We start from the raw sequence: 25575 nt of genomic DNA on the forward strand, positions 1-25575 counted from the left end.
AATAATGATATATCTTTTCAGAACTTTTATTTATTTTTCAGACTTTATTTTTTATGAAGTAATCAAGTAAGTTAATAGATTCAGTAGGTAGCCCAGATTAAAGTAGGACATAGGCAAAACAGAAGGATATTTAGTGAAGCCCTTATATAACTTGTAATCAAGTTGGGTGAAGGTTACTGCCAATGGATTTAACTTAATTTCTGTCTCACGTCTTGGACACTGTTTTAATTCAGTGAAACCACAGAAACTGTATTTAGTCTGCGTGTGGAAAATCCTATTTTTCTTTGTGTAAAAATTTGTGCTAAGTGGGGATTTTTTTGTTTTACTGTGTAATTCAGAACTGTTTGTATAACCTCTGAGATAACGCTGTCTTTTGGAGTTGTGTTTGAATCTGCTTCATTGCTCCTTTCAGAATTATTCATGATCTAATTGTATTTGTTCACTTTACATGGATCCATCTGTGGCCTGCTCCCAGTAAAAGCCTGCTCATTTCATCCTCAGTCATTACATGTGAACATCTCACGCTTTGCTTAGCTCCAGCTCACTTTTTGGATGGCATTGTTCCTATGGTTACTTGCAGAGACTATTTCTACCAGAGTTTACTATCTGATTCTTTCACTTTTTATTTGTTGCTTTGGTATAGTTTCTGCTGCCCTGACACTGCATACAAGAATCACATTATCTTCCATGACATCCTGTCACCCAGATCTCAACATTTTTTTCAGAGATGTGAAAGATTTGGGAGGTGATTATTGTGATCAATTTATTTTTGGGAAGAAGGTGTTGGTATCAGGGTGTGTGGTTTGAGGCTTCCTCATTTCTTTGAATAGTTTTGATTAAATGACTAAGTTTTGGCCACTATGCTCTTTTCTAAAGAGAAGCATTCCTCTTATTTTTCAAAAGTTCCTGATTTTGAAATTCATCTGAATTCTGTCCCCTTTAAGTTCTTTCCTACTTTACACTGTTATGTTTTCACCATATCAAAAATCAAAGGTGCTCACTTAAATGTCACTTTTTGGTTTTGCTTTTATGTCTATAATATGCATAAAATATCGAGTAGAATAAAATAGAATAGAATATTTCAGTTGGAAGGGACCTACAACAATCATGTAATCCAACTGCCTGACCACTTCAGCACTGACCAAAAATTAAATCAAGTTATGTAACTGTATTTTGGCAAGGTTATTAGATTCATTTTAGACACCTTAATACTGTTGCTTTAAGCTTGACAGATTTATTACTTCTATTATTCTAGTAAATCTGGGAGGAATGCCATTAAATAATGTTCTTTTAAAGAAAGGATGAAAAACACTAAACACTGATAGATAAACATAGCGAACGAAAAGGGATTTCCAGTGCTGACATAGCTCATAATTTCTCCTAAAGGCCTTTTAAGTCTCTTTTGCCAAATGTCTGAAGAAAATACAAGCCTGCATTCTTACCCCTTTCTTTTCTTCACTTCCTCCTGCTTCCTAGCAGCTTCTAGGAAAATTTTCAGATGATGTAATTGTTTTGAATTGCGTTGGTTTTCTTTCATATATACTGCATACATCTTCAAGAAGAAACCTCACTCCCTGAGGCTGCCTAATGACAAATCTCTAGCTTTGTATAACTGACACAAAAAAAGAACATTTCAACACACATATTTTGACAAATGTACCTTCTTGTGCTGTCTCTGCATTTGTTTACAACAACATATCCTTGGAAAAATACTTGCTAAATGTGGAGTTAGATCTCTATCATAGCATGAAAATACTATTTGTGGTGCACAGGATCAAAAAGGGCTGTTCACAAGCCCTATCCTGTTTAAAGACCTACTAAGATACTTTTCATAGTTCTTTTAAAATTTTAATTCTTATGAATACTTTGCCAGTTTCTTTTTTAAATAACTTTTTTCCTTTCTTTCTTAAGTTTACCATTTGATATAATAGAGCTGGAATTGCATAATTCTCACCATCATGGACAGTGGGCATCTCATTGATGTTGAGGCTTTCAGAATTCCGCACTATTCCATGCTGTTGCCATCTACTTTTTTTTGGTGAAATATACTATGTAAGAGCACTTTATTTAGAGTGTGTGCTAGTGAGAACAGACCTTTCTGGGCACAGAATTAAAACAGTTTCAGCCTGACCTGACAGCCAGAAGGAGAGAAAAAGCTGGCAGATTTTCCTAAGCTCTTTTCAAACTAGGAAATAGTTTCAGATACTTCTCCCTCTTTGGTCTGCCACTGCCTTTAGGAAGGAGGAATTAAGGGAATATTTACAATCTATAAGAGACTATTTCTTGTTATCCTGGGTGCATTGCTGTTATAACATGACAGAAGAGTTTCCATTCCAGAGTTAATACCTCTCTGTAGTACATGAGTGGATGCATGTGAATGTGCTAATTCAGGTACCTCAATACTATGCTCCACTAAATGAAATAAACAGTCCCATAATCAGCACCGAGGATCATCCCTGTAGGCTCACCCAAGTGAATGGAACTACATCATTCTGAGCGCGTTTCAGATTTTCTCTATGCTCTGATGAATTCATATTTTCAGGTTTTTCTTGCAGCAATGAACAGCACAGTGATGTGGGGGATTCTGTATGATATGAAAGTGCCTGGGATGTTTGTCTGCAGCTGATTCCTACCCCTAATTCAAGAGATGGTGATAACTTTGGGGACCAATCACTAAATGTCTTGTTCAGTAGAGTTCCTACTGATAACCCAGTTCCTGCTGATGTGGGCCAGATTGTGCCCGTAACCCAGCTGGAGAGTACTCAGTTCTGTAGGTGCTTTGCATTTGTTAGCAATATCTACTCTGGCATTAAATCTAGATTTTGATTAGAAGGGGAATATTTATACTGTGAAATCAGTTTGCCTCCCTAATTTGATTTTAATGGGAAGTAGAACTGGGAAAAAAAAAACCTGGCAAAATGTTTTACAGAAGCAGATAAAAGGTATGAGAACTAGTAGCATTCAGAGTAGATTATATTCTGTTTTGTCCATCAGGTTCTATTTTAAAAATATTCCTGTAAAAATAGAGTCCTTGAAAGAAAGATGGAAAGAGTGTTTAATATAAATTGTTTTCTTCTTACAATACAAAGCATGTATTATTTTGAGACTTACTTTATTTTTCTGGGTTATTTATGAATAAAGTTTTTTAGACTTTTATAAAGCAGAGGTTTAATTAAGTATAAAGTTGAGATAGTTTTGTAGTAGTTTTTTTTTCTGAGCAAAAAACTAATTTTACAGGAAATATTTACCTAGAAATGAAATTCCAAAACAGCAGATTGATTACATTTCCATAGAAATGGCAGGCATGCAGGTAAATATCTTCACTATATTTTTGCTATCTGAGAAAAGAATTTAATTTTCCCTAGCTTTAGCTGGGTAAGAAGTTAGCTATCAAGGAGGAGATTCATCTGCTAATATGTCTGAAATGTAGCTGTTGAAATCTTAACAAGTCATCTCCTTTCATAGCCAGTGGAAAGTAGCAGACATCTCTAGAGAGTGATACATCTCAGTATAAAATAGGCCAACTTGAATCACCCTCTGGAAATGCCTGTGTCTCTTCATTGACTATAGGCAACCTAGATGAAGAGTTTGGTCTGAATGATTAAATTTTAGAAGGTTAATTTAAAATTAGCTGGGTGAAGCTGTCGATGTAGGTAAATTATTTTAAATGGGTGGATGCTAAACTGTGTCTGTGCATTGTCTGTTAAATGAGTTTTTGGAAATTATTGGTCTGTTTTAAAGTATTTGACAAAGCTTAGTGCATTCTGGGTATAGTAATAAGAAGAAATAGGGAAATATTTATCCTTTTCATTCACACAAGAAGTTGTGTGAATATCACACACACACAATTTGGCAGGCAAGCAAATCATGTTTTAGCCAAGGACTGAAACTTCTGATATAGCTCTGAATTCACTGTGAATTGTGTCTGTTACTGGGTTCTCGTAGTTGTGTTCATGGCATAACATGTACATACTTTAGTGCACTTAAAAGACTGATAAATCTCTCCAAACTGGCAAGTGCTGAATTCCATATGCACTTCCTTACTTTAATAGTTCCTCCTTAAAAATATATCTTTAAATACCTTATTTGGTGCAATTTCTATTTGTTTTCAGTGCTATATGGGAGAATTTTAATCTCAAAATTCGTAATGTCCTGCAGTGCTTTCAGCATGTTGAAACACTGAGAGAAAGATCAGATTTGTCTAAGCTCTCTTAGAGAGCTTAGTTTAGTAGTAGTTTTCCATATCTTATTTTATTTATTAAGTATGAATGTAATTTTTCTTATCATTATTGCAAAGAAAATGCTGATAATTCTAATATGCAGTTATATATGTTTAAAGGCATGAACATCTAGACTGAATAGTGAACCCGGACATCTCAGCTATATTAAAAGTTTATGGTTCTTTTGTCTTTAAAGTCTTTATTTTTCTGAGACACCAGAATAAATTTGATTGCTTATCTATTAAAGGGAGAACTTATATTCATTTTTGTATAAGTAAGGATGTACCTTATAAGCCGTAAAAACCCCTCACATACACATCATCATTTAGACTGTAGACTGCTTTTATTTTATTTTGTCTGTGCTTTGAGTCTCTTAATCCATATTTTCCTACTGCATTTCAAAAGGGAATCAAATTGGTTTTGTGGTGCATTAATGTTTTATGCAATATTCCATAGAGAACATTAAATCAAAATAAAAGAAAAAGGTTGACCTCTAACACTTACACCCATTTCTTATGTCAAACTGGAAGATGTTGAAAGCCTTATATGGTCGTAACCCTTCTATCTAACTGTGACCCTCCTTAACATTAAGCAGGTGACTCGATTAAACATAAATCAGGCATAAAATGCCCTGCATGAGGCAGCACAGTGAATCAAGCAAATTATCAAATGGCAAAACTCGTTCTGTGCTCTGGGCAATGTAAGCTGCCAGCACTTATACATCAAAACTTCACTCAGTGTAAGATTGATTTTATTTTATTTTGTTTATTTTAATTCCCTACAGCAAGCTGTGTTAGTTGTGTAAAATGCTGTCTGCATCATTACGTTCCTAAGAAATGCTTTTCTTGTTTAGCAAAGGCCAGTTGCAATCTAAGCAACGTAATCTATCTAAGACTAGATGTGCTGCTCTCTGTAGTGGATTCTAGTGTGGTTGATATTTTGTGCAGTACTAGCCAAACTTAAGCTTCTGTGATTGTATAGATTTTTTTTCTGTTTGTTTGTTTGTATACATACACTATCAACTTTATCAAAAATACGAGCACCAAAGGGATAATGTTATAAAATTGAATCACCAGTAGCCATTGAAGATATTTTCCAGTTTCAGTAAAGATGCTGGGATTAAAGCGTGTAAGTCCAATCTTAAGGCGAGAATGAATTTTTATGTAAGATGATACATGTCTTCCTTTCACAGTTGCTTTTTATGCTGCTTTAAAACATGTCAAAATAATCCCCAGCAGAGGAGCCTAAAAGGAATGTCAGCTCTGTGGTTATGTAAATCGAATTGAGTGCTTTACAGCAGGTTAAGATTTTTATAACTCAGGAGTTGTTAACAGCCAGCTGGTTTGTATCTGTTTTTTATGGTTATTCTTGTCATAGGCAGCCTCCACAATTTTTAATTATATTTTATGGTATGTGTTTTCCCTCCTCTTGAATCCCACAGCCACTCTTTGCTTCAAAAGATATTTTCCACTGGGAAGAGGAGAAGCATTGCTTTGGGACTCCATCATTAGAAATACTGTTGTATAATTACCTCCTGGTAACAACAGAGGAGTGTGACTCTCCATCGCAGATCTTTAACTTGCTATGCCAGGATGGAAATCTGTAGTATTCTGCACACCCCGTTAGGCTGTGATGCCTGCAGCCCTTAGCTCAGACTGTTCTGCTTTTAAGGAACTGATTTACAGTTTTTATTGCATTCACAATGCAAATTCCTCTTTGCTTCACACTTCAGGTTTGAATGCATGCTTTGTGCTTTGCAGATTTATTGTATTCCGTGTTCTGGATCACCACTCATTTTTGGAACATACATTCTCAAAAATGCCTTAGTCTTAATTTTTGTTTAGTGACCGTAATAGTGATATTGGACAAACATAATCTTTTCAATGTTTTTATAGCAGGATAATTTCAAGAGTACTGTCTGATTCCCATCTGGAGCAGAAATAATTTAACATATACTGAGCACTTTGTTGGAAAACAAAACATCATTCCTGACAGCCTGAAAAGCCAATGCTTTTTTTTTTTTGTTAGACTTCAAGAAGTTATGAAATATTTAGTTCTGTGTAACTGTGAAGACATCACCAGAAACTCCATTCTTGAATGTTTTACAGCATTTCGTGAGTGTCCTCCCTCTGCCAAAGGAAACGGAGTGCCTGTTAATTGTCTCTAGATCCTCCTATTGAAACACCTCCTCTCCTTGCAGAAGTAATGATGTAAGAGCGAGAGGCTTAAATAATTGATCACACAGAGAAAGCTGTTTGTTAGATGGTTAAAAGACTGTTAAGCTTGTCAACCATAAGATAACAAAAAGACTACTATGAGCCTGTTTTTAGGTGATGTTGGGAAAATTAACACTTGTTTTTAGTTAAAGTCTAAAATAGTTACAGTCAATCTCACTCGAAAAGCTTATTTTGAATGTGCAAAGCAAATAATATATGCTTTTTTGTTGTATTCCAAGAATTGATTTGTGTAATCCAGTTTCATTATTTTAACAGACTGAAATCGATAGAAGTATTATCATCATACCTAATATATTCAGACATTATGGCTCTATAGATCTTCTTGTATTACACAATATTATATTTAAATTTGAATGTTAAGTGTTTATTCTGACCTACTTATGGTCTAATGCCCAATGTCAGCAGCTTCTGAACTTCAAATATCTCTCTCCACTGTGTTGGCTTCATATTAATTTCTAAAGCTACACAGGGGCATACCATGTAACTTAACATAAAGATGCAGGGTAAATATTTATTATCAGAATTAGACTATCTGGTAGGCTAATTTTTAAAAAAATATAATCCAGTTGGAAATTTAAAAAAAAACCTTTTAGACAGTTTGCTTTAAAATAGCAAGGGTGCTGAAAATGAAGTTTGAATATTAGTAAAAATATACTGATATTTGCATAATACATTTCTCATTTTTCTTTCAATTTCTTTTCCCCATATTCATCCATTTAATAGTTAAGAATGGAGGTGAAAATAATAATGACCAAAAAAAAAAAAGAAGATGCTCCTTAAAATGCATAAGACAGAGTACAATTAGTACAGAACAGGAACAGTATATGCTAAAACTGCAAGATATATATTACATTGCTTTTAAAAAAAACACATTGTACATAGACATACAGTACATTATTTCTAAAAAGATGACCAAAAAGCCCAGGAAATCTCACAGAATTTTTATTAAGCAGATTAGGTACATACAAAATTTTTCATGTTTTAGGAATTAGAGGACTGCAGCCACAATTCTTGACTTCACCTTGCCACTTACCCCAGGCAAAACTGCTGGTATTTGCCAACCATACCTGCAAAAGTAATAGTCATTTTTTTCTTCTCTAAGACTGTTAGGGATAGTGTCTGCTGTTTATTGATGTTTATTTGTTCAGGGTTCTAAAATATATCTACAGATGATACCCTGGAAACTTGAACTAATATATTGCATTTTAATTGCTTCTTGTAAAGCATAACATACTATAGCAGTTTGAAATAGAAATAGTTCTGTATTGAACAAACTCTGCTTTAAAGCAGTATTTGAACCTCCCCTAAAATCTGTGTTTGGCTACCAATGGAATTCTGAGACAATGAGAAGATACCTGTGTATTTCAATTAGGCAGTAGAATGTCAAAGATACTCTTTGGGTGGTGTGCAGTATGCGACCTTCTTGGAACAATTCATTTGAACAAATAAAATAACACAGTTTTGACTTAAGCTTAATTGGAAAGTTTTCATAGTTATCAGATATTATACATGAAGGTGTTTTAGAGGAGCAAAGTCTATGCCAGATTTCACTGATCCAATGTAGTTGCAAAAAAATGCATCAGCAACTGAAGAGGCTGCTGACCACATCGGGCTGTAATTCATTAATTTATGCTAGGTGGACCTTTGCATGAGAATTTCCTCCAGTGTTATTACTTCTCTGTTGAAAAACAACTATTGATTTTCTCCTTCATGTGTGTACACTTTTGGATTAGAAACAAAGTTGAGAACGTGCTTTTATGAAGTTCTCAACTCAAAATTAATGTTGTGATAAAGAATTAAACATTATTCCACTGTACCCTTGAACAGGTAATCTGATGTAATATTTCTTAAAAATACACCTGTTTTTTCTTGTCTGTAAGGGATGGAAAGATTATTAGATAATCATATTATTTCTTTTTCTTTTCAGGCCATTAAAAAAAAATCTGACAGCTTTATGGCAAAATTAGATTAGTAGTGTATTTTTTAATCCTTAGTATCCTGTTTTTCAGAATACAACTTCCTTTACAGTCAACAAAAAAATAACTAGTCACATTTTACAAACATAAGGTAAAATCATTATATTCCTTCTCGTGATTGTCAGAGATTTAGGAAGAGGGCATTTAACACTTAAGTAGCTCAGGTAGCAACAGGAGGATAGAGATTTTTTTAAACTTCATTTTAATAAAGCCTTAAGTAGCTTTCATGGAATTAAGAATTTTTGACAAATCATCAGAAATTGAAAAGTGTTTTGATTTTTTTTTTAAGTGCTAAGCTATTGATCTTATGCCCTCCCTGCTTCAGAGTTTGAATTGACCATGTGTTAACTTGGAATTCAAGGTGGTAAAACACTTGTATCTGTTAATTTGATGGTTTCAAGAAAAACACCACAGCTAAACAAATAAAAATATTTATTTCCTATTCTTTCTTAGTATCTTCCAGGCTCAGAAGTTTGTGACCTTTTAAGGTGTGTGGTAAAATTGAAAGCAGAGTTCCATCTTCATAGTTCCTTTGTGGCTTTTTATCCATGTACACTTTGCACTGAACTGCTGCCCTCACTTCTTAGGCAAATCTACCTTGAATTTATGGACTTTGTTTTGCTTTAGAGATTTGGAACAAGGGCTGAAAGCAAAATTAATGCATGCTTTGAACTTTCTTTATTTTTAAAGCTTTGTACAACTCTTGACTGATTTGTATTGATAATCCTTCTGTAGAGTGAGGAAGTGTTTTCTCCTTTCTCCATTTTGGGTAAAGGAATGAAATTAAAATGTAGTTGACATCTGATACTAATGTCAGAATTAAAACTCAAAGGCCTCCTTTCTTCTTCTGATGGTATTTTTAACTAAAAGGGTGAACAAAGCAATTAAGATATTATTCAGATACTTTCTTTCAGTGTCTCTTCAGATTCTTCTTGCTGCCACCTAAGGATTTCCATAGAAGGTATGCTTGGCACTTGTGGTTAAGCATGGATCTTGTAGATGTGGGGTTATGATCTTTTTGGATCTAATTTGCTCCTAACTGAAGATAAATTATAAGAAAGTGAGCAACAGGAGACTCAGGCCATCAGCAGTCTAACCAAGCAACTGACCTAGGGGCATTTCTAAAGCTGCCAAAGTAACTGTTCATATAATGTGCCAAAAAGCACAATCCTACTCTCAGACAAAATATCTTGGATAATTTGCATCTGGGCAATATGTACACACATATAGGATGAGAAAGAGAAAGTTAATAGAAGGTGAAGTGCGCTGTGTTGATGGCATTCTGCAGATAGAATTCCTTCTGTAAATGTGTGAAACACTCTTGTTAGTGGAGGACTGATTTGTGGAGACACAGAGCAAAGGTAGGCACTTTGAAATGGACTAAAGTTTTTTTTGTTGTTGTTTATATGGTAGCTTGAAGTAAAAATCTTCATTAAAATATCTATTTTATTAAAAACTCTAAGATTAAGGCAAACTGATGCTGCAAAAAAAAAATTCGACTGTCTTGAAAAGATTGATATTTCACAGAACCAGAAAATGGTTTGTGTTGAAGCAGACCTTAGAGATCATCTGGTTCCAACCCCTCTGCCATGGACAGGGACACTTCCCAGTAGACCAGGTTGCTCAGAGCCCCATGCATCCTGGCCCTGAACACTTCTTGGGGTGGGACATCCACAGCTTCTCCGGGAAATCTGTTCCATCACCCTCACTGTTTAAAATGTCTTCCTAATATCTAATTTAAACCCACCCTCTTTGGCTTAATGCCATTAACCTCTATCCTATCACTACATGCCCTGGTAAAAAGTCCCTCTCCATCTTTCTTGCAGCCCCTTTAGTTACTGGAAGGTGCTGTGAGGTCTCCCTGGAGTCTTCTCCAGGCTCAATAACTCTCCAACTCTCCAGCTCTCTCAGCCTGTCTTCATGGGAGAGGTGCTCCAGCTCTCTGGTTGTCTTCATGGCCCCTCTCTAGCCTTAGTCCAGCAGGTCCATGTCCTGCTGATGTTGTGGGACCCAGCTGGACACAGTGCTCCAGCTGGGGTCCCACGAGAGCCCAGCAGGAGGGGGGAATCACTTCCTTCAACCTGCTGGCCATGCTTCATTTGATCAGCCCAGGATGCAATTGGGTTTCTGGCAATCTGTTAGTTTGGTGAGGAATGTCAGCTATTCATTTAGGAGACTGGAAATATGAATCCATCCAAAATTCCTGTATACCATCAACATTGTAGGAGGCAATCTTTTTTCCATGCACTGAAGCCATTTTATAACTATTTTTATATTTCATGCTCTTTGATATGAGGAATATCAATCACTTATGCTTGAATAGTAGCAGTTTCCAGTGAAAGTAGAACATTTACTAATATTCACGGAAGTTTTCCTGCAGTGTAAGCTTTCTTAGGAAAAACCATGCAAATGGAAGAAGCTATTTGTAAATATTTTTCTTCAAAAACATGGTCAATTGAGACAACACTATACTGTCTCCTTTGAAATGTGTTAGCTGTAGTTGAGAAAGGAAGGATGTCAACAGCAAATAAAGAAGAATATAAATACAACTGCATTTACACACAGATATTTGATCATGGTACTACCTGGTGCATATATGAATGTCTCTGTAGACAATGTGCTATCCTTATTAAATATTGTTACTGGAAGGACAGAATTGTGTTGATTCATCTGCCTTTATTACATGAAACCTCACTGTACACACAGACATATATATAAAAATTTATAAATATATATATATACATACATACACACATATAAATATGGTTAGTATGCAGCTTAGATGAAATACAATCCTCCTGTGGCCTCTTACCCCATAGAAAATCTGTTTCAATAGATGGAGGGATTACTCTTTTTCAAGTCTGGCATAGAAATATAGCATGTGACTAATACAACCAATTAGAGAACAGAGCAAACAAAGAGAATTCTAGAAATGTCTCATAAACTTCTTAAGGCACTGGCAGAAAAAAAAAACCTCCTTAATGTTTTGGGCTGTTAGTACATCACAGAATTAAATTTAACAATAGGTCTGCATCCTTTCAAAAGCAATTCCTGTGTTTTAGCATGTCTTAAGTAGTGACTAAGAACTCAATTGTAAAGAAACACAGCAATTTAATATAAGAAATTGCACCAAATCTAGTAATTTTCATTCCTGTGAATGTTATGCATACCATAGACATGTTTTCAGAGCTAATTTATTCTTCACTTTGGGAAATGTCCACCAGTTCTTTGGGCTATACAGTGACAAATATTGAATATAATCAATGTTTTATACTTGCAATCTTATTAGTTATCTGTACGTCTTCCGAAGTGACTGCAAGTCAACATTAGTGTCAAATTGCTAGAATGTTGCTCTGATTTCTAAGATAAAGTAACAGTAGTGATCCTGTTCCCGTTTTTTAAAAGTTATTCATACTATAAATTTTAGTCTAGAAGTCATTATGTTGAAGACCAGTAATATCTAGAAAATACAATACAATATCTAGAAAATACATGTACACTATATGGGCTATGTATTTTTTTTGTTGAAAAATAAATTCATTTGGAATGTTGATACTTTCATTGTTATGTATTGAGGTTGCATCTTGTAGTTGATTAAAGTTAGATTACTTGTAGTTGGGATAAAAATATTGAGTTATTATCCAGATCCTAATTAAATTTTTGCCAGTCATTTCTATTACTCACTCTCTGCTAAATGTGCAGCCCATCTTGGCAATCTGCATGTCAGATAAGTCAAAAACTTGGAATTTAGCAATGGTCAGAAAGAAGTTCATAACCTAGAGGGAGGAGAAATCAGAAAGAACACGTCCCATTTTGCTTTCCCAAGTGTTGAGAGGGCGGAGAAAAGTGATTTCCAGTTACAGATAGATTTGTGAAAATCCAAATCTGTTGATATACTGTTCATTAATGGATGAAGAAAAGATAATTAAATTATCTGCTGCAAATTATAAGGTAGCTCTCCCTACAAAATGTAGAATCTGTGAAATAACTTGTCATCATATTTTGTCTTTTTGTGGACACTACCAAGTTGAGAGAATCATGGTAACATAAAGCTTTTAATTTCATAAATTATTTCTAGCAATGAACATATCATGAGGATTTCTCAGATTTCTGCCAAAGAGAATGTTTGGGCTCTCTTATGCTTGCTTATTTAAGGATCTTTATTGAATAGTTATTCATAATGTGTTAGACAGTGGTACCAATCAGTTGTTGGCCTCAAAAAATATGCCTTTCAGAAACAATACATATATGATCATGTATGTAAATCTGAATTTACAAATGTCTGCAGGTCTTCATAATATAGAAGTGCAGTTATACCAATATGGTAGGAACTGTAGAAAAGCTACTGCATGTTTGTTTTTGTGTTACAATCAAGTGCAATAATAATGTATCCATTCTTAATACCACACTTTTCTTTAAATATCAGTAACAGCCTTCAGATGTTTACTTTTTGTGTAGCAGACAATTCTGAGTTACAAAACAGAAGTGTTTTGTTGAATGAAGTTCAGTATTCATTGAACACTCTGGGTGTGGGAGAACTCCCTTGATTTGGGGTGATATTTTGGCCTTAGAATAAAAAAAAAAAAAAAAAAAAAGAAGGAACTATTATGTTTGGAAAAACCTCCAAACTTGATGATTCAAGTCCAAATTTTGACAAACACTACCATGTCCACTAAAGTGTATCAAGAAGTGCCACATCTGCTCACTTTTTTGACCACTTCCAGGGATGGTGACTCCACCATTTGCCTGGAGAGCCTGTCCCAATGCTTAACCACTCTTTCAGTGAGTAAATTTGTCCTAATATCCCTACTTTGATGATGTGCTGGGACACAGCACAAGCGCACATCATGCCCCTGTTGTGCCATAGTTAGTACTGGAAAGAGATAGTTTGTCTTCAGATGTGTCCTGCCACCCAAAGACGTTCATCTAATGCCTTGGTCAGCACCCAGGGTGCTGCCTGTGGGATTCAGTGTTCTGTTACCTTGTGCAACAAGTAGAGAGAGCATAAAGGTGAGAGGGGACTGTCTGTGACAACTGATTGCTTTTTCATCTGAAAAAAGGACTGCACAGTGTTACCTGTGAGTCATTATCACAGCTACTTTGTACAGTATCACAGTTCTGCATCACAGTACAAACTCTGCTATCACTGTGCTGTAACAGTACATTTAGCCCCATGCCTTGCCTCCGGCACAGAGTAATGCATAATGGATCTGACGAAACTTAAAAAAGAAAAGAAAAAGAAAAAGAGAAAAAAAAAGAGCCCCAAAGCCACAGTGCAGCTCTTGAAGTTACAACACTTCTAGTGAATAAAAGAGTGAAGAAAGAGAGAGGACTCTCCTGACCCTTACAGGTGAATTCTTTACATTCAGAAATGTGAAAATTCTCTTACTCAACTTGCTGCATTAAAACAAGGGTATATATGTCTTGAAATAACCAGTGGATTTCTGGGACTTTTTCCCACTGTTATATTGGCTTCTGTCCTTCTAATGCTTGTCACAACCTGCTTTGCACATAGCAAATAGAGAGAGATAATCAGAAAACAGTTATAGAATTTGTTAATGTATATTGTCTTATAAAAGTTTCTTTTTAGGGGCAAGAGGATTCAAAACAATATCTACTTTAAGGCTAAATATGACAAAACAGGATCAAAATTGCTCTTTAAAGACATTTTAGGTTTTTTAATATGTGTAATATATTTTAACTCTATTAAAGAATAAAACAATGGAAACTTTATTTAAAGTATCTTAAAATATGTATTTTAGACATTTACTGAAGGTCTACTGCTCTAATCAGCGGCTGTGATATTTCGTCTTAGCTAAAGCCTTGAATTTCTTGCCTTCTCTTTCCATAATAATGCTGTTTTCACTTCCTGAGGTTGACAGCAGCCTGAAATAAGTCTGTAGTTGACTATTCTTGTGCACCAGAAGTGAGAATCAAATCTTTCTTTCTTTGGGCAAAAGTGTTGCTTGAGGACCAAATCCATAAAGGCTTTGATAGCACGTCACCTAAATATTAGTGGGCTGCTTCTTCAGAGTGTGGACTCAGTGCAGAGAACAGGTCCCTCTGGGAGCACATCCATTCCACCAGAAGGTTATCAAAGCTAAAATTTCACCATTGCGGTTCAGAGATAAAATCTCCTTTTTTTCTGATCTTATTCCGGTGCTACAAATACTTATGCACATGGATAAGTTAAATTTCACTCACGTGATTGGGCACGTGGACCGCAGAGGGTCTGTGGGAAAGAGCTTGGCAGTTGTAGGGAAACACTTCCATGGGGCCATCAGACTGCCCCAGCAGCGTTTAGATATTAGTTTAATCAAAGAACTGTGTGCCATTACCCCAGGATCTGTGTCAAGCTGTGGATTAGGTTTATAAAAAAAACTACAAAAGCTCCTGCTGGTTGGAAGATTATGAGTATTTAGCTACGTTACTGCTGTTACAGGCACGAACACGTCTTTTCAGTATTTTTGAATTATAGCACTGTTAAAATTAGTTGTGTCCATCTAGTTATAAATTAGAATTAAGTTAAAGGCTAACATTTTTTTAAATACTACTGGTCTTCTTATTGTTTTTGACTGTATAGCATTAACTGTAATACACTTCTCTAAACTGGTCCCAAAGAGTATGCCAATAAGAGACATTGTAGTTAGTAAAATCTAAGAACATTAAATGAAGAAAATTCACAGAGCACCAATAACCACCAGTAACTGTCAGTATGTTAAACCTTTTAATTTCTCCTAACAGCAAGAATAGTATTGTGAGAACATGAGATAATACACATGAAAAGAAGAAAAGAACTTGTATTTGTAAAAAGTGCAGGGAAGCTGTTCCCATAATAAGTCATTCTATTAAAGAAGAGCAATTATTGCACTCTAGCAATGCAAATGTAAAACAGAAAGTCTTTCAGGAACCAGCCATCATTGTTAGCATAATATATTGTCAGTATATATATGTTTTGCTTTCCCACATATCTTTTCTTTTTTTTTTTTTGGAACTGCATGGTATTCGGTTAAAGAGATTGTGGATCAGGATTTGGCACTTAAGGAAAAGTATTTTTTTATATTGTTCAAAGCTGACCTCTGCTTTTAAAAGGCTTGATCTGCACTTTTTCATCTGTTTAGAAGCATACATTTTTGGTTAAGAAATTGAAGACAATCTCTTTGTCTTTTTCCTAAGCTAGGAAGGTTGAGATAAAAAAGAATGCCTGCTTTAAAAGTCACACATGGCTGTAATTTAAGATTTTTTTTACCTCATTGTCCATAACAGTTGAAAGAAACCTTCAATGAAAGTTTATTAACTAGGCCAGTGCCTGAGGCAATAAAGGTTCATTTATTACCAGTTTCTTGGCTGTTTTTCTTCTTCTATTTTTCCGTTAAACTCATAGCGTAAGATAATACTTCACAAAATTAAACCTTTGACCTTCTGGGGAGTTAAGTCGCCTTTGATTAGATAAAGTAACAATTTATGGTCCAGCATGAGGTTGCACATGAAATGAATAATGCAACAGAGTGAATGAGAACTGAGAATCTATTGCTTTTGAAAAGATGACTGTTGTTTAAGAAAGAATGTTCTCTCTTAATTGTATTGTATTGTGGCTGTGTGCATTCCAGTAGGATTTTAAATTGTTGCTGAAAACTGCAGCATAGCCGGGCAGTTATGCAACATACATTGTTTAATTCTGTCACAAACGCACCAAGCCCAATAATAAATTCACAGATTACGAAGCCCCATGAAGCTGTAGCACTTAGTAATTTGTTGTGGTGTTTGAAATGCACTTTGTGATTTCACATTTTACTCTTCAGTACAAAGGAATATATATATCCACTAGAAAGAATAACTTCACGAAATGTAAGTCAATCAGTTCCATAAATGGCAAATATTAGTGATAAAATAATTCCATTTACACATTTTTGAAGCATTGTTCGACCTGCTAGTAGATCTATTTTAAAAAAATGCAGTGTTAATAAAACAAAAGGACACCGCTGCTTTCCACGCCAATGTTTTATTTCTGCAACTATGTTATTAATTGTGAAGGCCCATCTTAACAAGAAAGATTTTTAGGTAAAAGCATTGCTGTGGAAATTTAGCTATTTTGCTTGTTTATCTTAAATGCTATACCCAGGCCTCAAAATTCATATTACAGGTTAGGAGTAGTTACAGGAAAAAGGTCTGATTAGACTGATGAACAACAGATGGTTTGAGCTTCACATGTACTGGTTTTCTCCCAGTGCAAGACTGTCAGTTTCAGTTTAGTTGCACCAGTCTAAACCATGGATGATTTTTTTTTTCTAAGCACTCATTCTTTAGCAATATTTAAAGTGCAGGGTTTGGGTTTTTTTTTCATTAATATGATACCTTTAATAATAGGCCTTTAAGAGATACTAAAGAAATTATCTAGATGAGCAGTTTATGCTGAACCACTCTAGCTAATCAAGAAAATATAGCTATGGGGATCAGACAATAATTTTTTTTATTATCCCAAAATAACATGTAATGAAATTTTTAGGGTATACCAAGCTTGTTATGTTGGATCAATCCAGACAGCTTAGCAGAAATAAGGTTTCTGGATAACTGTGAGATTCTGGGCATACATTATACATATAGAATTCTTTTAGTGAAACTCAGTATATTTTAGCTTAACATTGTGGTGAAGTTCTCCTTTCTGCAATACAGTCTATGTAATCAGACCTCTGTCCTCCTGCAGATTGCTTTCCCCTTCTTGTTTTATGTATCACACTATATAAAACACCCATTAGATCAGAGACTTAGGTTAGGATCCTATTTCATTTGAAGTAACTAGGCAGCCGCGTAATAAGCTACCAAAAACTTGTACCTGAACTACTGAAACCCATGAAACCAGTGCAATAACCTACAGTGATCGGGGTCAGGTCCTAGGAGGTAACCCTGCCTTTCTTTCTGAGGCAGATTTTTTTTCAAATTTTAGTAGGAATTTTGCCAAATTAAGAACCACAGTATGCAATCTGGTATTAAATCAAGAAAGGGCTTGAATTTTTTCAAGTCAGTACCATTGAAATAAACTAGAAGCAAAAGGATTAAGCATAATTTGAAATAATGAAAGGAGTTCTTGCAGAATTGAGAAGAGATTTGCAACTCCTCCCATGCAGTGAGTAAAGTGTTTCTGCAAAATGAACTTTCCAGCAAATAAATTAAATTAAATGTAACACAGTGCTGACAGTTTTATTTTGGTTTTCTGCCTATTCTGTGATGACAAAGGTAAAGTTTCTTGAAGATGTTGTAAAAGCCCTAAAAAAAGAAGCTTATGTAAATATGCACATTATTGAATTTTGTAAGTAGCCATAAATATATATATACACACAGACACATATAAAATAAAATATAGAGGAAGCTAATAATTGCATTAAGGAAATTATTGGAATGACTATTTGGAATTGTTATTATTCTTAGGCATAATTATGTAAAGGAAGTAAAAAGTGAATTAAGATCAATTATTTAAATAATTCTGTAATTTGTCCCAGGATGAAGTTTAGGTATGCAATTAAAAAGTGAATGTTGTGAGCCATATTCAAGGCTGAAAAAGTTCCAGTTACAGGTCCTTTTCTATTTTGCTTCACAAATAGGGTGTGTTGTAAGCTGCTCACCCCACCAAAACTGCTTTTAAGGGTTTTAAGAGCTTTCTCTTAAGGCAGGCAGGCAATACTATCTGTTGGAAGGCAGAAACCCTGGATGTGATTTAGTGCCCACCAGTAAATCGTATACATTTCGAAAACCTGTCATGATATATGACAGCTCTCTTGGGGACTTTTCTTTTAAAACAGAATTGTTTTCTGAAGATGCTGTGGTTTTTTTGTCATTGTTTTCTGTTTCATTCACTCATTTTTCAGCGTTGGAGACCACACATACTGGGCATACTTCTGGTCTCATTCTCACCCACGAAATTCTGACTTCAGTAGAGTTGCATGGGTGTAAATTAGACTAGGACTTGGCAGGAGAAAGCTTATGATTATATTTGGCAGAGACAGCAGGCTGCAACTTTATTAACATAATTAACAGCTACAAACACACCCAACAGGCCAAAGTAATCTAGTGACAGAAGAGAGAAGGTCTTAGTAGAAAAGGATCCTTCGCGCTCTCTTTTGGTGTTCTGCTTCTTGTTCCTGAGTTCCTACGAAGGCTTGGCGAGCATTCAATTGAGCTGTAATTCAAATTCCTACGGCTCCTGCAAGACACCTTGAACAGACTTTTGCTGATGAGTCTATAGGAACTGTCAGCAACACGGAGATTACTTCAGAAGCGTGATGGTTGAATCGAACTTTACTTTCTGATGTTTTGCTTTTTGAATTAAATTGTTGGACAAGATTAATTGCACGCAGTAAGAGATTTAAATGAATAGCTTTATAAAGCATTAAAGTTCTAAGTATGTCACATGGGAAAAAAGCTGTAAGGTTTAAATGAATAAATGTATTTAATGCATAAAATGTCTAGGCTAATTTTTTAATTCCTTTACAAACATATTGAAAAACCATACTTTATTCATCCATCTTAGTTATACTGCTGTGGTTGTGGTAATTTAATATTCCTGCTCTTTGCTAATCTTCTGGTTCAACAGAAGTAAACAATAGGTTTCATAAATTAAAAATACGCTCCTCAGAACATGCTTCTAAAGATAAAAAACAAGGCTGTAAACATTTATGACTGAAACAAACTAGATTGTTCAAATACTGCCATGATGTATCATGTATATCAATATGGCACTGATATCAGTTAGAATGCAAACAAGGTTTTAAATGATGTGCCCCTTCATTTCAGCTGGAGAATCCGCTTTACACCATCTGCCTATCAGATGGTTAGGAACCAGGACTGCGTATTAATGCCACATGTTCGATTTTCATTCCTCTTGTAATGGTTAGATTCATATTGCTAATAGCTGTGCATGAGCACTGTCGATGAAATTTGTGTGACGATGGAGTGATGAGATATTTATAAAGCTGCCTGTCTCACTGCATAATCAGCAGGAAGAATGCCAGACATAAACAACTTATCAATTTCAGAATATTAATGACAACTACCATTGCCTTTAATCCACTGAATATTTTGGCCTGAATACTTTTTAACTGTTCAAATAAATATTTGTAAAGAATAAAAAATACCTACGTGGCTGTTCCCTGTTCCCTGTTCCCTTATTTCTTTCATTTCAGTTGACTTTGTAGGTTACATTTGGTTATCTCATTTTTGAAGGTAACATTTCTGTAGTGTAGAGAAGCGTGTACCTCAGAAATTCCTTGGCTACTTATTGTAAGAGTAAATTGTTATTAAATAATGTTTACATCAAAAGGCTTTTTCAAATAATAAAATTTTTAAAAATCCCAGGTATTTCCCTGGGTATAGACCCATACTGGGACTTTAAGACTTAGTATTTTAAAATATAAATATAGATACCTAGTGGTGTATTAACTTCTGCTTATAGTATATTTGCCTGCCTATACTAGTGAGATAAGAAAGGTAAGTTGGGACCTGTGCTGAAGTTCTGGGTTGTACCACACCCCAGTACACCTCAGTGCACCAGTGCCTATAAAGAAGGTGGCTCTGATAACTGGCTTTGGGCCTCCCTTGCCACTTGCTTTGCTATATCATCACAGTCAGGTGATAGGAAAAAGTAGCAGTAAAGGAGAACTGTGCTGTAGCCTGGAACTGCAGTAAGGATCACCATTAAGCTGGAGTTCTGAGCATTATTCCTTCCATTTCCCTCCTTACTTACACCAGTGCTTACACGAGACACACATTTCAGATTTGTATGGTTTCCATTAATTGCTGTATAGCAAGCTAATCATTTCAGTCACTTCTGTGATTGTGTAAGAGAAGGAATGAAATTATTAGTTTGATTTCTACTGTTTAAAATTATCAATTTTTGCCACAAGCATTATCTTGCAAAAATCTTACTACAGAACTAAGCAATTTGTATTTTAGTTTCTCAGTCCCCACCAAGAGCATACCCTTTTTTGCAAATTTTCTAGCAAAAGAGGATTTTTATTTCAGGAGTTCTTCATCCAGGTCATTATTCCAGTGCAGGAAAATAATTGCAGGTGGTGTCACAAGTCCAATGTCCAGCATCTCTTGAGTACGTAATTTACTCTAGTGCTTGGAAGCACTTTAAAACTGCTGGTCTAAAAGTGTAGTCACAACCAAAAATTTGGGGCCTGCTGTTCTAGTCATTGAATATAATGTACCAGGATATTCCTCCAAATAACTGTTCTTTAGAAATGCTAGGTTTAACTTTTCAGGGATGTATACATATATTAAAAAAGGAAGTATAGGTTATTGTGTTGTTTAATGAGCACCGGATGCAAACCAAAGTTCAGAGGTGCACCATCCCTTTTTCTGTGGCCAAATTTAGGGACTGTAACCAAATTTGTATAATGTATGGCTTCATATCCTTCCTCTAAGGTAAAAATATAATTGGAAGCAATCCATGTTATTGTCAATACCTTTTTAAGATCAGAACATGCACATTTTGTGATAGTAGCAGAAGCTAAAATAAAAGTAAACCCTCATATTTATTCACCTTCTCTTTTATTTTTGGATTTTGGTACATCTTCTCCCTGAGACAGTACTTTTGTAAAGAATATTGATCTGTAATTATCACTTGGTCAGTAATTCTCATTACACTTGGAGGTGTTAGAAGTCAGCCTGTGAGGAGGGTCAGGAGGCTGGAACTGTTTGCTAATCTTTATGTGGTCATGCAAGGCAATAAGGGAAAACAACCTTCAGTCAAGCAACAATATATTCAAAGGCACCTCTTATGCCACCTCATAGATTTCCTGATGTCTTCTCACCTTCTGCTTTTTCCCTGCTGGAATTTGCCTTCTGTCCCTCCCCATCACCAGCCAAAAACGTGGCAAAAGTGAACTTGTTTTCCATGTAAGGAGTCAAAGGAGACAACAAGAGACCCTGGGAAGCAATGGTGCTGGCAATATTTACCTCAGCGGCCTGGGATTATTCTCTTCCTATGCTAGACAGCAGCCTTAGAATAGTAAATTGTGGAGCTAGTTTCTCTTGAGATCCATAGGACACTTCACACCTCTCAGAGTAGCTGAAAATCAGACAAGCAGGCACCTTTAAACTAATTACATGGAGTTTTTCAAGCCTTCTCGACATTCAGGGCAAGAATCTTGATTCAAAATGACTGAGGGTCTGTTCTCTTCGTGTGGGTCACAGGCTGAGGGCTGAGAGTGCACCAATGCCTTAAACTTACCTGCTTTATTGCCCTCTCTTTTATTTCTCAGGTTCAGTTCTCTGTCATTTCCATCTCTGCCCCCTGCATCAGTTGTGGGGGGGAGGCAGCTCTTGTGAAGTTTTGGCACTGGCTTCTCTGCTGCCCCCCAGGCTGGGGCAGGGGGATCTGGGTGGGCAGCAGCAGGGCTTGGGGACCACAGGAGAATTACCCAATTACCCTGCCTCAGGGAAGAGGGCAAAAACTGATGCTTGGGACTTTGATTAAAGGCTGCATCTAATTTTGAGTTCTAAAGGCAACTGGAGAACTGGACCAGAACATTTTTGTCAGCGGCTGGATGGCAGAAACTTGGTTGGGTCGGAAGAGCACTTGAGTGTCCTGTAGGTGACTTTGGGATTGGTATTAAATGGGTTAATACTTCCTCTTCTCATTGATAAATACTTTAATGTCTTCAAGTCAGGGGACAGCAGAATAATGTTCTGCATTATTTTTTTCTAGAAATGCTTCCTAGAAAAACTACATCTCCTTGCTATTGTGTATGAAATGAGAAATGACTGAGTTCTATAATCTGTTACTCATAAATAGAAATTATAGACCTGTTATTTCTGTTTTCTTTAGCATGTCTAAAATTAAAGATCTAATGGGAATTTTTTCCTAAGTATGGTTATTCACCTATTCATAGTCAGACATCAGGACACCATTTTGAAGCTAAATTAGATTTTTGACTGCACATATTTGTGGCTGCATCTTGTTGTGATTTTATTCTGAATGCACTTGCTGGACACCAAGTTAAAGTTTAGATGAATGTATAGGAGTAATTATCTAAATACGATGTGAAACATTTTGCTTGAAAAAGGTGATAGTTTTCAAAACCAACAAGAGGAATAATACTCTGCAGCGTTCTCTGTTCTTATGTAACAAACATGAAGGAATAATAACAGTCCCTACAATAATGGAGACTCATAGAATAATGAATATTAAATTTTTTTCATACTTCTTCACAGGTCTGACAGCAGCAGCTGCAGCAGCAGCAGCTGCCACCAATGCTGCCATAGCAGAAGCAATGAAAGTGAAAAAAATCAAATTGGAAGCTATGTCCAACTATCATGCAAATAATAACCAGCATGGAGCAGACTCTGAAAATGGAGATCTGAATTCAAGTGTTGGTAAGTTTCAGACATAGCATTATTATATGTCCATAATACTGAACTATTTTATTAAAATGGTAGTCTTTCTGAACTTCCTTCTGAAGTCCTTTATTTGCTGTAAAAAGTTGCATATTTGTTTTCCTTTTCTTAATGTTTTTAGTTTTATTTTGTACCTGACCTTTACACCAGCGTTCAGTGTTGTTGTTACTATTACAAAAACATTCTTTTCTTCACAGGCTACTTTTGCAGACTCCAGTTAATATTTTCCATGAAAGAAAGTGGTTTGATTGCTTAGAGTTCATTTTTCAAAGTACAGGTGGAGTGACAGATGATGGTGTCAAAGTGAAATTTAACAATGTCTCCTGCTCAGTATGCTGGGTATTGACTTTAGGTAATTCAGAACACAAGCTTGAAAGCAAAATATTTCATACTTTCATGTGCCCTGTGACAAAAGGAAAACATACATACACAATAAATTCTGCCATGCTTTGCAGTTCCTATCATATTTTATTTTAATAAACACATTCTTAAAATGTAGTTAACATTTTTTTCCATTTCTTAAGCAGCCATCAGCAACTCATGTTCTTTTTCAAAAAAGAATTGTTTCAGTATACTTTATTCATTTGTTTGGACAATTTGTTTTGCTAAAGCATACTTCAAAGCTAGGATAACTTTTGTTGTTGTTGATTAAATCTTTAATCATCTGTGTGTGTCTGCTGTAAAATCTTTTGTTATGCCATTTCATTGTATTGGATCCTTTTATCATGTTGAGACAGTATTAACTCAGCAACAGAAATTCAATGACAAGAGGTACGTTCAGAAGACTGCAGGGAAGATTGGTGTAGACTGGAATCAAATGGCCTCAGAGAGGCTTTTTGTTTTTATTTTGGCCCTTTGTGTAGATTTTTTTTTTTTTTTTTAGTTTTCCATCTTCTAAATACACTTGGAATGAATCTTAGAGGGTATGTACTAGCCTTAACATGAATAAATACATGTTTGTGGACAGTGTTTCTGTACAGTTCAGTAGGCTTTGGTAAGGTATTATTTAGAAATAATATGAATTGCAGTTCAAAGTACAGGATCACTTGGGTACACACTACTGTAAATAGCAACAATATATATGCATTACTGAATAAGGAGATTATATGATTGCTTTTGTTTTCTTTTAAATAAAAGCTTGAAAAATACCTCTATGATGGTGAAGAAAATAGTCTTAAATTACTGAGATACCAACATATGCAGTTACTCTAATACAAGTGTAAAGATTGTTCTCTTGGAGAGAAAACAAGAGAGGGTAGAGAGCAGGTGTCTTTGAAATCTGGGAGGAGGAGATAGGTACAAATGAAGTGGAAGGACCAGTTGGCCTCTAGCACACTGGGAGAAAAGTGAAGTAATGAGAAAGGGTGAACAGGGTAAATACAAGCCGAGAAGATAAAGACTGTGTACTAGAACTAGAAGCCAATTTAGATTTTCAGGCTTAGATGAATCCATTATGTGAAATAAAAAGTTCAAATACTGCTTTGTGGAGCTGCTATTCTGCTTGGCAGTTCTAGTTATAAACCACATGTGCATCCATGGGGATAGGAAAGTTAACAGGTAATCAGCATCTAAACCACACAGAGTATTTGAGTGGATGGAAGGAATATCTGAACTTCCTCTGAATAAAAAATAAAAATGTCTATTTTGAAATCCTTGTTTTAGGTAAAATTTAGATAACTAACATGCTTTTAGACAGCCTAATAATTTTCTCTATTTAAGAAAATGCATTCTAACTATTTTAGTAGGGCAAACTTAGCGAAGCAAGATTATTTATTGTCATTGTCAAAATTTCCTCTCAGCCCCTTAACTTACTTGTTAGCTTCAGTTAATTTCCCAATTTAACTGAATGAAGAATTGAGTTAATTTTGTACAGAAAAAAATGGCTTTTCTGAGTAGAGTGAATAGCTTTCCAGTTGTCTCCATTCCATGAGGAATGGTTCTGAAAATACAGTTTTCTTGTCTGTGCATCTTATCTTGAGCTACACCCTTCATACAGAGGATTTCTCAAGAGCAATTTGATTTATTTGGGTTTTTTTATAGTGAACCCTGTCTAGTGTCCAGTGTTGGTCATGCATATGGAATCACAGAAGTGACTCCTATGCTACTGATGTCAGGGTATTATTAGGTTCATGAAGAGTTGAGTTCTTTGTTTATTAGTTGCATTTTTGAAAATTAGCACACTGTATTATCTTGACAAGAACTCATATTTCAAAGGTGTTGCTTGTATTAGGTACGTACACTTTCTTCTCCTGCATTTTTTCAGGAGTGTGTTTATTTATGTATTTTCAAATAAATCTTATTAAGTCCATATACCATTAATGTTTTAAATTATAACTTCCTAGGGAAGAATATTAAATATTACATTACTGAACGCTGACAGAAGGAAAGAATAAAACAAAAGAAAACAACCTGATTTTAGTTTTCATTTTAAATTAGCTTATGTGCCTGAGCAAACTGAAAAGGAACAAATGATCCAACCAGGCTAAAAGCTTAACTGAGTCATCCTAGCCCATATGTAGCAGGAATTGTGGTGGGTGTGGATTTACCATCCTGTGCTCCAATGCCTACATAAAGGGGGATAAATAAAATACGGGCCCTTGTTTTATTTATCTTATCACATCGACATGTCAGGTTTACTTCTGAATTGTCTTGCTTTTTCGTTTTAATCAAATGCTTAATGTGAATTACAGAATTAATTCTTGTAGTCAAACCAACGTTTTATAATTATACAGAGCACTACACAAA

At 35.3% G+C, this 25575-nt stretch overlaps 1 protein-coding gene across 4 annotated transcripts in view; it reads left to right on the top strand.

The window, feature by feature from the left end:
* Positions 1-25575, top strand: part of DACH1 (dachshund family transcription factor 1) — a 352238-nt gene that overhangs the window by 160498 nt on the left and 166165 nt on the right. For all 4 annotated transcript variants that reach the window (XM_084201185.1, XM_084201184.1, XM_084201182.1 and 1 more), the window contains exon 3: positions 22648-22809. In XM_084201185.1, the coding sequence (XP_084057311.1) occupies positions 22648-22809 (162 nt within the window). The remainder of the gene's footprint in view (positions 1-22647; positions 22810-25575) is intronic.

The sequence above is a fragment of the Fringilla coelebs genome (genome assembly GCF_963513975.1).
Source record: "Fringilla coelebs genome assembly, chromosome: 2".
Taxonomy (NCBI): Eukaryota; Metazoa; Chordata; class Aves; order Passeriformes; family Fringillidae; genus Fringilla; species Fringilla coelebs.